The 13,279-nt window shown below is 37.8% G+C and overlaps 1 protein-coding gene and 1 long non-coding RNA gene across 3 annotated transcripts; one reads left to right on the top strand and one right to left on the bottom strand.

Moving 5' to 3' along the window:
- Positions 1–682: 682 nt before the first annotated feature.
- Positions 683–9,488, bottom strand: LOC139940522 (histamine N-methyltransferase B-like). Of its 2 annotated transcripts, none has more exons than XM_071936817.1 (5): positions 9,362–9,488; positions 7,813–7,928; positions 5,657–5,887; positions 4,424–4,756; positions 683–3,660 (listed from the first exon to the last, which is right to left on the bottom strand). In XM_071936817.1, the coding sequence occupies exons 3-5, from the start codon at positions 5,841–5,843 to the stop codon at positions 3,320–3,322; spliced, it is 861 nt and encodes a 286-aa protein (XP_071792918.1). In that variant the 5' UTR covers positions 5,844–5,887; positions 7,813–7,928; positions 9,362–9,488; the 3' UTR covers positions 683–3,319. The 2 variants fall into 2 exon arrangements, with proteins under 2 accessions (XP_071792918.1, XP_071792917.1); XM_071936816.1 differs by lacking the exon at positions 9,362–9,488 and adding an exon at positions 9,132–9,284.
- Positions 9,489–9,561: 73 nt separating this feature from the next.
- LOC139940524 (uncharacterized) lies at positions 9,562–12,383 on the top strand. Its single transcript, XR_011786462.1, has 3 exons — positions 9,562–10,072; positions 10,749–10,877; positions 11,416–12,383. It is a non-coding gene; the product is annotated as an uncharacterized lncRNA (long non-coding RNA).
- The last annotated feature ends 896 nt before the right edge of the window (positions 12,384–13,279 follow it).

Here is a 13,279-nt window from a genome sequence, read left to right as displayed (position 1 = left end):
ATATGTTTGATTCAAGATGGTACTGAACGATTGCTTCGGTATATTATAAATAATCTTGAGAGAAAGTTGAAACTCAACAACATTGATTCTTCTGGTCGAGTATTTTGTGGAAATCATCAATTGTTATTGATAGCTGACCCACTTTGCAGGGAAAAACAGGCTGTTGCTTTATACGCGTGTTCCATTTGATTTGGCGCATGCGCGTCCTGCCTCTATCTTTCTTTCGATGACGTCACAACTACCAACGAGTTGGTGTTATTACATATTTTAATTGGAGTTTATTGATCTTGTCGATTTCATATCTGTGGTGGCTGAGAAGCAAGACTGAACCCATTGTAACCTTAGTAAACACAATATTGTCCAAATTATGCAAATCTTCTAATGAAAGAGAACGGTGACGTTCGTTCGTTCGTTCGTTCGTGCAATCAAACACCCTGGTTATTAATGCTGCCTTATTTTCTATCTACAACCTAAAATGCTGACTGAATTACTTCCATTTACGTATAGACACTTCGTTTGTATTAGGTGGCTTGAGCTGCCTTTTATAATTATTATTGAATACACACTTAATTACATGATCTTATAACTCGGAACATTCTCACCCAAATGCAGCCATTTAACAAAACTGAAATTTGAAAATGAAAGCAACTCATATTCAATAAAAAAATAAGTGGCACGAGGCCAATTAAAATTTATCTTTATTTCTCATCATCTCGTTTTCCATCACATCAAGATATCATTATTCGTTGTTTCAGTTAACCCTACTGTAGTGACATCTTCATAGCTGGATACGACTAGATAAGTTGCTGTGTTTTGTTTTGTTTTCCTTTGGTGCTGCAAAATGGTGTGTACAAAATGTACGTGTACCAAATAGATTCAACGCAGTGGTGCTAAAAACTAAACACTGCAATAACAACTTGCAATCGATCGGAGTGTCCTTCATACTAGCGATAATTCCTGTGGCTAATTTACTTTTTAACAAACAAAGGAGATGAGTTCCAGACAGTTTCCTTGGAAACGATTACAATGCAGTAAGCACTCCAAATAGTTAATCATGTTTATTCTGTCATGAATTAGGTCAGAAGACCTTGGTTTTAAAGAAAAGAAGAACATTATGATGCATTGATAGAGGCCTAACGCTAAATAAAATGTGCAATGCTTTCAGTGGTGCGCAAAAAGCATAAGGAGGTATGATGACATAAGCATGAGGAGGTAAGAATTCAATTAAAATTTGAAAAAAATACCAATATACCCCCAAGACAATACATGCCAAAAGTTGAAACTCAAAGGAGTTGCTCGATTAAAACATTTACAAATCGAACATAATTATTCATAGAGACTTGAAATAAAATGAAATGGCAAGAAAATAGATCCTGTTAATAACGCTCGTCTGGATAGCACAATTTCTCGTCATTTAAAAACCCTTTTTTTAGGCAGACTTAAAGAAAACTAATAGAAGCTCTTTCCAATGTGTCTTATTGCGTGGGTAAGGCCAGGCACAACACAGACTCTGCACACTCATGGGTGCGTTCGTTTAGCTTCCCTGGGTCTACCCCGCGGTGCTCACTCGGGTGAGTTCCTGACAAGAGCTAAACGAACGACAACTCACCGCTCTCGTAGTGACGTCGTTTACCTGGGGCCAGCCCCCAAGTGACCCACTCCACAAGCAGGGCACTGGGGGCTGACCTGGGTGAGCCCCTGGAATGACGTCAAAAGCTATTCGAACGCACCGGGGCAGATCGGGGATGACCCAGGGAAGCTAAACGAACGCACAACCTATACCACATCCGTCTGTAAACGGTACCGAAAACTGATGTAACTACATGTATATAAGGCCTTTTCGAAGAAAAAAACACTTGATGAATCTATCGGGGGTGGGGGGGGGCGGCAAACAGACAATGAGAAACAACATTGTGGACATAGGCGACCATGCACAGTGTCACTAATGATATTCACTCCCCGCTTAAAGGGTCTGTATGCATTTGGCAATGACTCCGAATATTAATTTTAGTACAAAATCAGTTACGTTAGCTTTTGATAGTACAATGCAATGTTGAGAACAGTTTCACTTCGAAGAACTGTGGTTAGTGAAAAAGATATCACTTGTTATCCCAACAAATTTGAATAATGAAGTAAACAGGTAACGCTTCTATAAAGATATGTGTGTTCTTATTATGTTCTTCCTGCGTGGACATACATTCTGGATTTTCGGCCAACTTCTGAAATTAAATTTTCGTGTGTTAGTTTTTTTGTGTATATTTACATTTGTATAGAATTGAAACATTCGTAGGGCTCAAAAAACCAATGATATATACAAACCCTTGAAATACAAAGGCTTAAAGTCACCTGGAAATCGATTTTTCTTTTTTCAAACATAAGAGTAGGCCTATATGCTTATGAACAAAAAACAATTTGTTTTAGTAATTGTTTGTCACGATATGTATGTTTAAAAAAAAATAGATAAAGTTGTTTGGGGGCGACTCCGCTTACCCTTTTTGTGACGTCAATCGAAACAGACTTTGCCTCGATCGAACATCGACCCCCCTCGAATTTGCCTGCAGTGCGTAGAGTTCTTGTATTTTTCAATGCTGACCAGGGCCCAATTTCATGGCTCTGCTTACGCCGAATTCTGCGCTTACGGTTACGATCAAATGTGTGTAACCACATCGTACGACATGACACCCCCGTACGCTATCCGCATGCGTCGGCCGCGGTTAGTGGTACGAGTGCGGATGACTTGTGCACAGTAGTCGTACGACGGGTGTTGAGCAATGTGACAGTCTATAAAAAAAATAATTGGGTCGTGCGGTGTGATTACACGTACTATACGCACAGTGTACACGAGTGGGTTTACAGCGGCGTCTTTTCGGAGTGACTAATGCGACTGCCTTGAGCGAGGCTACCAACTTCGATGATGAATTGAGCTCAAATTTTCACAGGCTTATTATATGCATATGTTGAGATACACCAAGTTAGAAGACCGGTTTTTGACAATTACCAAACGTGTTCAGTGCCTTTTAAAACATATACTCCTTAAAACTTTATAAAATTTATACTCTGGCAATTTGATCTCGAATTTCAGATTTCAAATGGTGGGGCACCCGGGGTGGGGCAGGGGGGGGGGACTATCATCAGTGGCCTCCCTTTAGTTTCGCTCGCTAGTTCTTCTCGTAAGATGCATTATTGAACATAACACTTTTATGACATATATCTCATGACAACGCTTTTGACCCCAAGACTGCAAGACCCCAAGATATTCAAAACCGTGTGTTTCAAGTTCAAGAAATGTAATATATATATATTTTTTGAGGAGCACGGGTTAGCGAACGATTATAAAATACTCCCAGTCTCCTTTGAGCAGTGTCTTGCCATCTTTTTTGTCAGAGAAGCGATCACTTTTCAAGAATTGCAAGACCTCTGCTTGGGTTTCAGGGGAGGCTGTTTTAGTAAAATTATCCACGTGTGTGTAGAAGTCTAGGAGAAGACGTCCGTCTTCGCTCATATCTTCGGGAGGATCGAAGCAGTCAGTGATGTCTGTACGCTCTTCGATGACAGATTCATGTGCTATGGGGATGTTTTCCTTTACACAGGAAGCCTTGACTTTTTGAGAAGTTGTATCGGGTTGATGGTATCTTTCTGCAAAAGCTGCACCAACTGTTCCTGTTTGACCAAATAGAAACTTTAATTACACACAGAAAATTAGTGGTTACAAATAAGTGGGTTACAATAGTGTGTAAGACAATATTTAACTTATTTGAACAATTTACCCGAACTCAAATACACAACCCCATGGTAGAGTTTGTTTATGTAGTTTTATGCTTTTAGCATTTTACACAACTTTTACATTGATCATCGGCGGTTTTTTTTTCAGAATAGTAGGGTAACTTGTAGAGAAAGGACGCCATTTTGACTTACTTTTCACTGTATTAAAGACAAGAAAATATTGTGAATTGTTGGTGTTTAAAACTGCACAATGATGTAATTGTGTGAAACCGACCAGTTTAAGACAATGATTAGTTTTTCCATTATCAATAATGATTTGTTATTCTGTGCTGGTTTTCTTGGCAACCACCCCCCCCCCCATTTATGACGGCAAATTCACTGCACGAAGGGCGCAATAAGAGGGATAGCAGCTGAGCAGAAGTAGCGAGTATAGTATCCTTAACATTTTCAATTTTAATCTTACAGTTTATGATATATTTTCAACTTGTGGATTTTACTCACCGTTTAGTTAGAGTCACTTATGCTCCATCCAGCATAAAGATTTATTCGTGATTAAATTGGTTGGAACTTTTACCATACTTTTGATAATAAGACATTAAAATTTATGCCAGCCCGAGCCAAAAAGTTTCGAAAGCAGAGCTCAAGGTTTTCCGACTCTCAGATTATTGTTTTTGGTCAGGTCAGAGTGAGCGTTACGTACCCGTAACAACCAGTATCAGCATCATGCCACCGGGTTCCAGTCGATTGTACAGATCTCTGAGTGTGCCCGGGAGATCTTGAAAGTAATACACGGAATGCACGGCGTTGATGAAGTGGAACTTCACGCCGTCGTTTACGCCGTTCTCCAGGTAGGCCTTCAGCGTCTCTGTCCGCCAATCGTAGCTTATACTACGAAGCTGAGATCCCTGGGTGTCGACACGATTCTTGTGTTCTTCTATCATGTAAACAGATGGCTCTACGATCGTGGCTTCGACGGGATGCACGAACTCGTTCCTGTCTCGTATGACCTTTAAGATTTCATCTTCAACTTCACCTATGTACCATTGTTGTGGTTTTCAAAAACAATCAAACAATTATGTATAAGCAATTCGTATTGACGCTATTTTTTGTTGTACACACAATGTATACTTCTTTAAAGTATCCCAGAGCGTTGGAAGATGGAGTCTCAAAGTATCGCTTTTGACCAGAATCAAACCAGAGTTGATATTTCCGAAATATTTTCTCAGTTTCAAAAGATAGTTAGTGTCTAACGTTTTGAACAAGAATTATCATATAGATAGTTTAGTGGCCTGACGATTTTGTCTTTCTCCTTGTGGCCTTGGAGAAAGACTGGTAGGGTAAACACCTCAGGCCATGCTAACTTATTTTAAGGTGACGTAGTCTGTGTGTCACTAATAGACAATAAAAACGGAAGAAAAACAAAAGACGAAAACCTTTTTAAAACATTACAATATTGGATTTCTTGGGACGCTAGGTGGCAGCAGACGTACAAGACTAATCCTTTGTTCTTGGTATTTTGTGCACGCTCAGAACTATGTAAACAATGAACCCATTGCGCAAACACCAACTGTTCAATGATGATGCATGCTGGTCTAGTTAGCGATCAAAATTGATCTCTAGCTAGACCAGCATGTTAACCTCATCCCACGCCTTACGCGCGTGTACTGAGTATTTTGCGATAACGTCGTGGATAAGGTCCATTTCCCCGGTAAATCTGCTGCCACCAAGCGGTTCCAAGGTCGCCATGGGTGTGTGGGCCGCAGATTAAAAAAAAAAAAAAAAAAAATACCGAGATCATGAATCTTCAATCTTCAACCTCACACATAATGTCAACCAAACAATACTAATCTATACTAACAGATTTGCAGTAAATAACAGATCTGTAATTCGTAGTAAAAATTACTATTTATGTCAACTCGTTATTGAAACACACCGTCGCCAGGTCCGATGCTAAGTACCCGCGTGACGTCACCAGAGTTGACCTTGATTGAGTCCATGACCTGGCGTAGCTGGGTGTGTATAAAGTTGGTCGTAACTTGAAGTCTGTTACTATTACGAGCGTACGCTTTGAAGGAACGGTGATACCGATCGAAATCTCCGATTAATTTGCCCGATGCCATTGTTTTAACCACGGTCGGTGCAGTCAGTGTTGTCTAAACTAAAACTGCAAAAAATGCATTGTGATTCAACAAGATAGTTTATTGACAAAATGCAATTTTATAACCAAGATCATGTTATAGCTACATGAATAACTCAGAAAGGTGTACTCTTAACTTCACATTCGCTTTAACATGGGACAGAGAAATTTGAGAGTTTAACTATATAATTTAATAATTTATGTTCTCCAATATTTTAGTATCACACCTGGTAGTGTTTACTCTTGTTCCAAATCAACCAACATAGAGATTTCCCTACGTTTAAAATTCAACGTTGTGGATGAAATGATTCTTGTTTTCATAGTTTACCTAACTGGTCGACCACAAAAACCCTGAACAATATTCATTGTCCTTACCCTGACCCTAACCCTGACCCAAACCCTGACTCAAACCCTTACCGAAACCTTGCATCAAGAGGGGTTTACTGAACCATAATATATGGTTTATAAAAGATGTTAAATTTGCATCGGGAAAAAAGAATATTAGTTTTAAGCAATGTTTTATTCATACACACCGATGTGTGTTAGCACTGTTTACGCAGTACTTTCCCGAATCCTGTGAAAAAATAGTCTAGTTGGTAAGACAATGCTCTAGAATTGCAAGGGTCGTGGGTTCGAATCCCACCGAATGGGCCTGGGCTTTTTTCACAGGACTCGGGAAAGTATACAGTGCTAACACACATCAGTGTATAACATGGGTATAAACCATAAACAGAATGTCGGCATATAGAGCTTTCATGAACGTGCACATAATATACAAAACTCAAATAATGTTTTGAGCATCTATACTCTGAATTACAAGGATTTAAATTTAAATCCACGGGATTAAATTTTAAATCTTTCAAGGATTGTGGTTAGGGACCAATCAGCGTGGATTTAAAATTAATCTTTCGAAAGATAAAAAAAATTAGTCTTTGGAGGATTAATTAAATCAATCCCAGTGGATTTATTTTTCCAAATCTTTACAGATTTAACCTTCACCCGTCGAATGATTTAAAGGCAGTGGACACTATTGGTAATTGCTCAAAATAATTATTAGCATAAAACCTTTCTTGGTGGCGAGTAATGGGGAGAGATTGATGGTATAAAACATTGTGAGAAACAGCTCCCTCTGAAGTGCCATAGTTTTCGGGAAAGAAGTATATTTCCACGAATTTGATTTCGAGACCTCAGATTTAGAACTTGAGGTCTCGAAATCAACCATCTAAACGCACACAACTTCGTGTGACAATGGTGTTTTTTCTTTCATTATTATCTCGCAAGTTCGATGACCGATTGAGCTCAAATTTTCACAGGTTTGTTATTTTATGCATATGTTGAAATTCACCAACTGTGAAGACTAGTCTTTGACAATAAGCAATAGTGTCCACTGCCTTTAAACCTAGATGCTAGAAATCTTTTCGGATTCTTTTCTAATCTTCCTTGGGATAAAAATATTAAACACGATTTCTGAACCAGCAGGGAAAAAACCGAAAGTAAAAACAGTTTAAAATATTTTCCTTCAAAAACTTTATTTTCAAATAATATACAAGTTAAATAATACACATAGTTCGACATAGATTTGACCTATGTTTTCCGTAAACATGAGAAGTTCTATTTTGTAGCTACATGTTTATCACTCGAGGGTTAAATCTGCAATTTCATTCAAATATTCTTAAAAGATGCGAGTGGTTGTTAATCAGTTGTAAATGACCTCTGACCACATTTGAGATAATTATTTTAAAACAAAACAATTTTTTTTGTTTCATAGACAGGGAAAAAATGGACAGTCTAGTTACGATACTAGCTTTTTCTGATATACTTGCTTTCAAAAAGAGTAGGCTCTAATGTCTCCACAATGACAGTGCACTAACAAAGATATTACAAAATTTACTTTTATTCTAATTGTATTGGATGGGAATAATCAACGGAAAAAAAACACAAGACATGCTTACCAGCTTGATCTGAATATTATTAATGATGGGATTTGCATCAGGTACAATTGAAACCTCTTGACTTTGCCTGGATGAAGAAAACTGTAAAACAGCGACCACTAAGGAAGACAGATCACCTGGAAAATGGAAATATTCAGAACATAAAAATAAAATAAAACTCACATTATTAAATAAAGTTTTATTAGTAGCCTATGGAACTTCAAACAAAGCTTTAACGGGAGACAATTAGGTCCTACAAAATTGTTGTCATGTTTTTGGGTGGGTTTTTTTTTTCGACTCGCAAAAAATCTGTGCTTTGTATGTATTTTTCCAGGATTTAGGACTACATTTTCTTAAATTATTTATTCTGCGAAACAATTTCCACTATGCATGCTATGGGCTCACTCAAGATGTATTATTTATAAAAAAAAAAAACATTATTCTCTACCCCCTCATGAAAGTCAAACTAATTTAACATTGCTAGCCTATCGAAATCGTTCTTTCTTCGTTTTTAAATATTTAGAGCACAGAGTCTAGTATAGGCCTAATATAAATTAATTACGTTTCTATTGTAAAATATTGCCCTATCTACATATATATTAACTATCATGTTGGGCGACCAACAAAAGCAGCACCAAACAGTTGTAGAGGTAGAGAGGGGAGCCATGATGTGTCCTCCTCCTTCGTCCGCTTATTAATTAAAATAAGGATGCGCTGAATCAAGTTTAACTTCAATTAAGTGTTCATACTGTTTATTCCTCGACTTCTAATGTAGGAACAATACACACACTGACACAGTAGTATGGTATCACAACACAAAATTAAAGAACCCCAAGCACCAGCCAGATAGAGATACTGAAGATTAATGAGAAGAACACATATCATAAATAATCTGGAGGTACAGAGATAAAAAAAACATAGGCTATTATTACGCTACGCGAGTACATGTACATAGACCTTTTCGCAAACACTGGGGCGCGCGCGTAAAGCTTGGAATTAGATGCATTGTGGTCTAGCTGGTAGCAAAATTTGATTCATATCTATCCCACAATGCACCTCACTCAACAGTCTGCGCTTGCGCATTGGTATTTGCGATAAGGTCTATGCACACACAAGTTGTGCTCTGTGTAATGGCGTCTGTTTCCATGTAACGCACAGCCCACACATAAACTTTACCCAACTTGACGTAGCACACATGGCGAGTGTACATATTAACATTACACTATACACACTGTATACGTGTACGTTGTGAACTTCACGTCACTGCCCAGCATAAAACTTATTTCTTCCCGCAAAAAGTTCACGTAAAGAACAACTACAAATATGAAAATGAGACTTACCACCAATCTCGATGTTGTTTAAACACCCTTTTTCATCTTATTGATGGACACCAAATCACACCAAAAAGCAAATATCAGCAACAATAAGTCAGCTATCTTTCAAAGTAACAACCATTCTCCACAATAATCGCAATAGACCGTGGGATGATGCTCCAAATTCTGCTTTTCAGTGCTCTACCCTACACAACTACTTACATTTGGTCTCAAAATTTGAAGAAAATTCAACTTACCACCCAAAAAAAGTCGTCAAGCACAAAACTTGCACAGTATGGATTTATTCGCGAAATGAAGCACAATAATACAGCGAGAATAAATGGCTGAACGTGCAACAACAAAATAGATGACTTATAAGCTCGGCCAATCATAGCGCATATGACATGCATGCGGATGTGTAGACCAATGAAAGAGCTTGTTTCGAAGTCCTGTGGTTTTGTGGCCCTTTTCGAAACGACGGCGCCTGCGTTGGATTCAGCTTCAGGTTCCCTTATCTCGTCTGAAGCCCTGACTGAGCGCGTACGCAAAGTACGCACAATTGCCAAAACAACCGCGGGGCCAAGCTAGCATGCGGAGCCGAAGCCGTGGTTTCGAGAAGGATTTCAGAAAGATGTCGTCTACGCTTCTCAGGAAACTTCGTCCTGTGTGAAGGGAAGAAAGTTGCGAAGATCGGCTCGTTTTATGTTACATGAAAACAACATAAATTTAATCCGAGCTAGTTCGGGAAAATAGTTATCGCTGGCAGGAGTTCGTTGGCCCAGCAGTGGTTAGGAAAAACATCATGATCATCATGACATGTGAAAATGTGTATGCTTGGAGTTTGGACGCCATGGATGGATGACATGACAGCGACCTACAAAAGACAAGACCTTCCGATCCAATTTCACCAGAAAGCACAGCGGCAGCTGCTGGTTGGAGTACCGTGGATGTACTAGTGGAAGTTGAAGGTATTTAGGCAACATTTCTTTCCAGAATAAGTTGTGCTTCAATTCGAAGCAAAGCAGTTAATCATTTTTTTTTTTTTTTTTATTCAAGTCATGAAGTTAAACAAAATGAAATGCTCCGATCTCTCAAATATATGAAACGAAATCAGAGTCACGATCACATGATGAGGATACACATTTTGGTGATGAATCATGATGATGACACACATCGGTTTAAGTTATTTACTTAATACTTGAATTAATAACAAAAAACATACATCATATTCATACATGCACTGTTACAATTAGTAATTACAATTACATGTACAGACTACAGTATGAAAAATCAAAAAACATTAAGTATTCAATGCACTAGGCCGATTAAAAATTTACACGATTCAGGAAAAATTAAATTGGCCCTTACTTACTAAACTAAAACACTGAAGTGGAGGAAGGGCAAGGGTACATACACGTACCCCAAGACCCCCATACTAATCACGTGATGAAGTATGCTTGAATAATAATAAATAACATCCCCATCTTTATTCTTAAAATTCTAGAGGCAAACAACCAGATTTCTTTGAGATGTGGTATTAAAATTAAAATTTTGTATTTAAACTAAGGGGAACAAGCCTAATTTTGTTTTCAAATAAGATGAGTAAACTAGGGCCTCATTTATTTGTATTTCTTTTCTTTTCAGTATGACATGTCCGCTCTGGGTTAGTGGTATATCAACACTTTTCGCTGACAATGAAGCGTGCAGGTAGTAGGACAAACAAAGAAAGGCAGAAACTAATCTGAGAAAGCTAAAGAAGAACAAAAATTGAAGGTAAAAAAAAATAACTTGTTCATTACTCTCGTCCACCAGAAGAAATACTGTGCGTAACCTTCTAACCTTTTTTTCTTTTGTTTTCAGGAAAACGAGAGAAAAAACTCAAATGAATATATGGTTAACTGTTGGTATTTGTGAACAGGACCAGTATCCCTACTATTAAATAAAAAAATCTATATATAAAATCTGTGTAAACTTTTGCAAGAATTTGCTACAAGATAATGAAAAGTTCAAAGTATTGGGTAAAAATGTCCTCTTTATATCAAAAGCTTTCCGGTGCTCTTTATCATACGTTTTGTATGGATTGACCTTTAGTAGTTGGGCACAAGTTGACTAGGGTATGAGGGCATGCCACTTGGATATGAGAAATTCATACTGCCTAAATAAACTTTGGATTGGATGTGTACTACAATTAAGGAACAATGAGTTGATCTACCTTCACCAAAACTGTACATGTTTGCTTTTCCTACAAATTGTTTTTATTTTGTGTACTGTCTGTTCAGTCATCAAGTATGCTTTTATAATTCGCTTGCAGAACGCGAGAATAGTGATGCCATTAGCAACGAGACAACTGAAGGTGAACCACGATCAAAAGGTTGCTACGCTCTGACACTGGTGATTCTGAAACGCCTCAGCTGAACGTGCTCCCCGAACAGTGTATCATGCAGATTGAAGAAGAAAGTATGTAAAGGAAAATATCACACAGCAGATGTTCCTGTCAACAAATCAATTTCCCCTGCACAGACTTATGCTTTTGTGCCAGTTGCGGAGTGGCTACAAAGGACTCGGACGGGGATGTTTATTCTGATGATAACTAATTTAAACAAAATGTTGTCTGAATCATCATTTTCAATAGAAAAGTAGAAAAAACAAGAAGAGAATTCTGCACAAGTACAATGTGTAAAAAGTAAGCTTTTGGCTTACCAAAATATAAACCTTAAAATAAATGTGGAACAATTTATTTGAGAATTGAATTAACCCATCAGTTACTGTGGTACCAGAAAGACAGTTTGGGAACTAGATTTATATTATTTTCATTCAATTTTGTAAAATCTTTATATCTTTGAAATTGTTAACGGCCCTGTCACACCATGGTGTATCGCCTTAACGTATGCCGGCGTATAGGCCTACAGAAACTAGTTCGAGCATTTTAAAAGTTCAAGAGTGCCCAACTTCCCAGAATCGCATCCATAGCGTACTGAACGTATACAAAGCGTATGACTAATGAATTGATAGCGTATCACTAACTTAAAATGAAGTTATGTATGTTACATGTGGATACGTGAGAATACGTCAAGACTTTTTGGGGATACGCCAGGCATAGGTTATACGGCACATAAACGGATTTATTATTGTTTTAAATTGAATTGTGTGGGGGAATTTAAAAGGGCCTTTTCAAGAAAGTAACATAATTCATCATGATAACAATGAGTATTGTACTAGAAATGTGTCATTATGATATGAAGAGAAGAAATTAAAAAAATCTGAATGTCAACTATATCCTTTTTTTGTCAAGTTCATTCATTCAATCGATTACAATTTAATTAAGGCCTGTCTAAGCTCTGAAAACTTAGTAAATGACCAAAATGAGGCCCAGAAAGTTTGTTAGTGACATTAATTTGAAACAATTGAAATAACTCAATTGGGGAAATGATTGATGTCCAGGGATGTTAAATAATTAATTAATTTGGGAGAAAAGAGCTGAAAACCTGTAAATGAAAGCAAAATAAATAAGCCAGTATATTTTCCCCATTCGTTTGTGCACTTGGTGATTTGCCCATAGAGTTTGTGCATAGTTCTCCAGTTTTGACCAATAGAGGGCGCTATTTTTCTATAATTATTTTCTAATTAAAATAACTCATTACTGTGCAAGTTTTGCCCTTGACGACTTTCACATGTTATTCAGGACTTCCATAAGAACATCTGGGGAAAAATTCAGGTAGTTGCAGAGGGTAGACCACAAAACTCGAAAACTAGAGCCCTTTTTGATGATCATCCCACGGTCTACAAAGCAAGAGGCCTTCTCGGATCTCTGCCAAGAACCACTTAACCTCTCGTAAACGCTACACACTGAGAAACTCCCAATAAGCCAACTAATAATTAATCAAACTACTTTCTGTTGTCACCAAAACTTAATGGAGTTTCACATGGTATCAAAAATACACAAATTCTTGTTAATTCCCTACCAAAACAATGTAAATGAGAATATGACATGAACTATTTTGTATCGCGGAGGGACTCATCCTGAGAGTGATACAGCACTAAGCTCGCGAAACGTTACGTTAACGGGACGCTGTATGTAAAATGGTACACTTTGGAAACGTTGATTAAAGGGACGCTGTATGTAAATACCTCAAAGGCCGTTTCACACACAGTAAAACACTGTTGTTCGTGAATTG

Source organism: Asterias amurensis, chromosome 8, assembly GCF_032118995.1.
Source record: "Asterias amurensis chromosome 8, ASM3211899v1".
NCBI classification, from domain to species: domain Eukaryota; kingdom Metazoa; phylum Echinodermata; class Asteroidea; order Forcipulatida; family Asteriidae; genus Asterias; species Asterias amurensis.
Note: the sequence above shows the minus strand (reverse complement) of the source record. Positions and strands in the feature narration are given on the sequence as shown.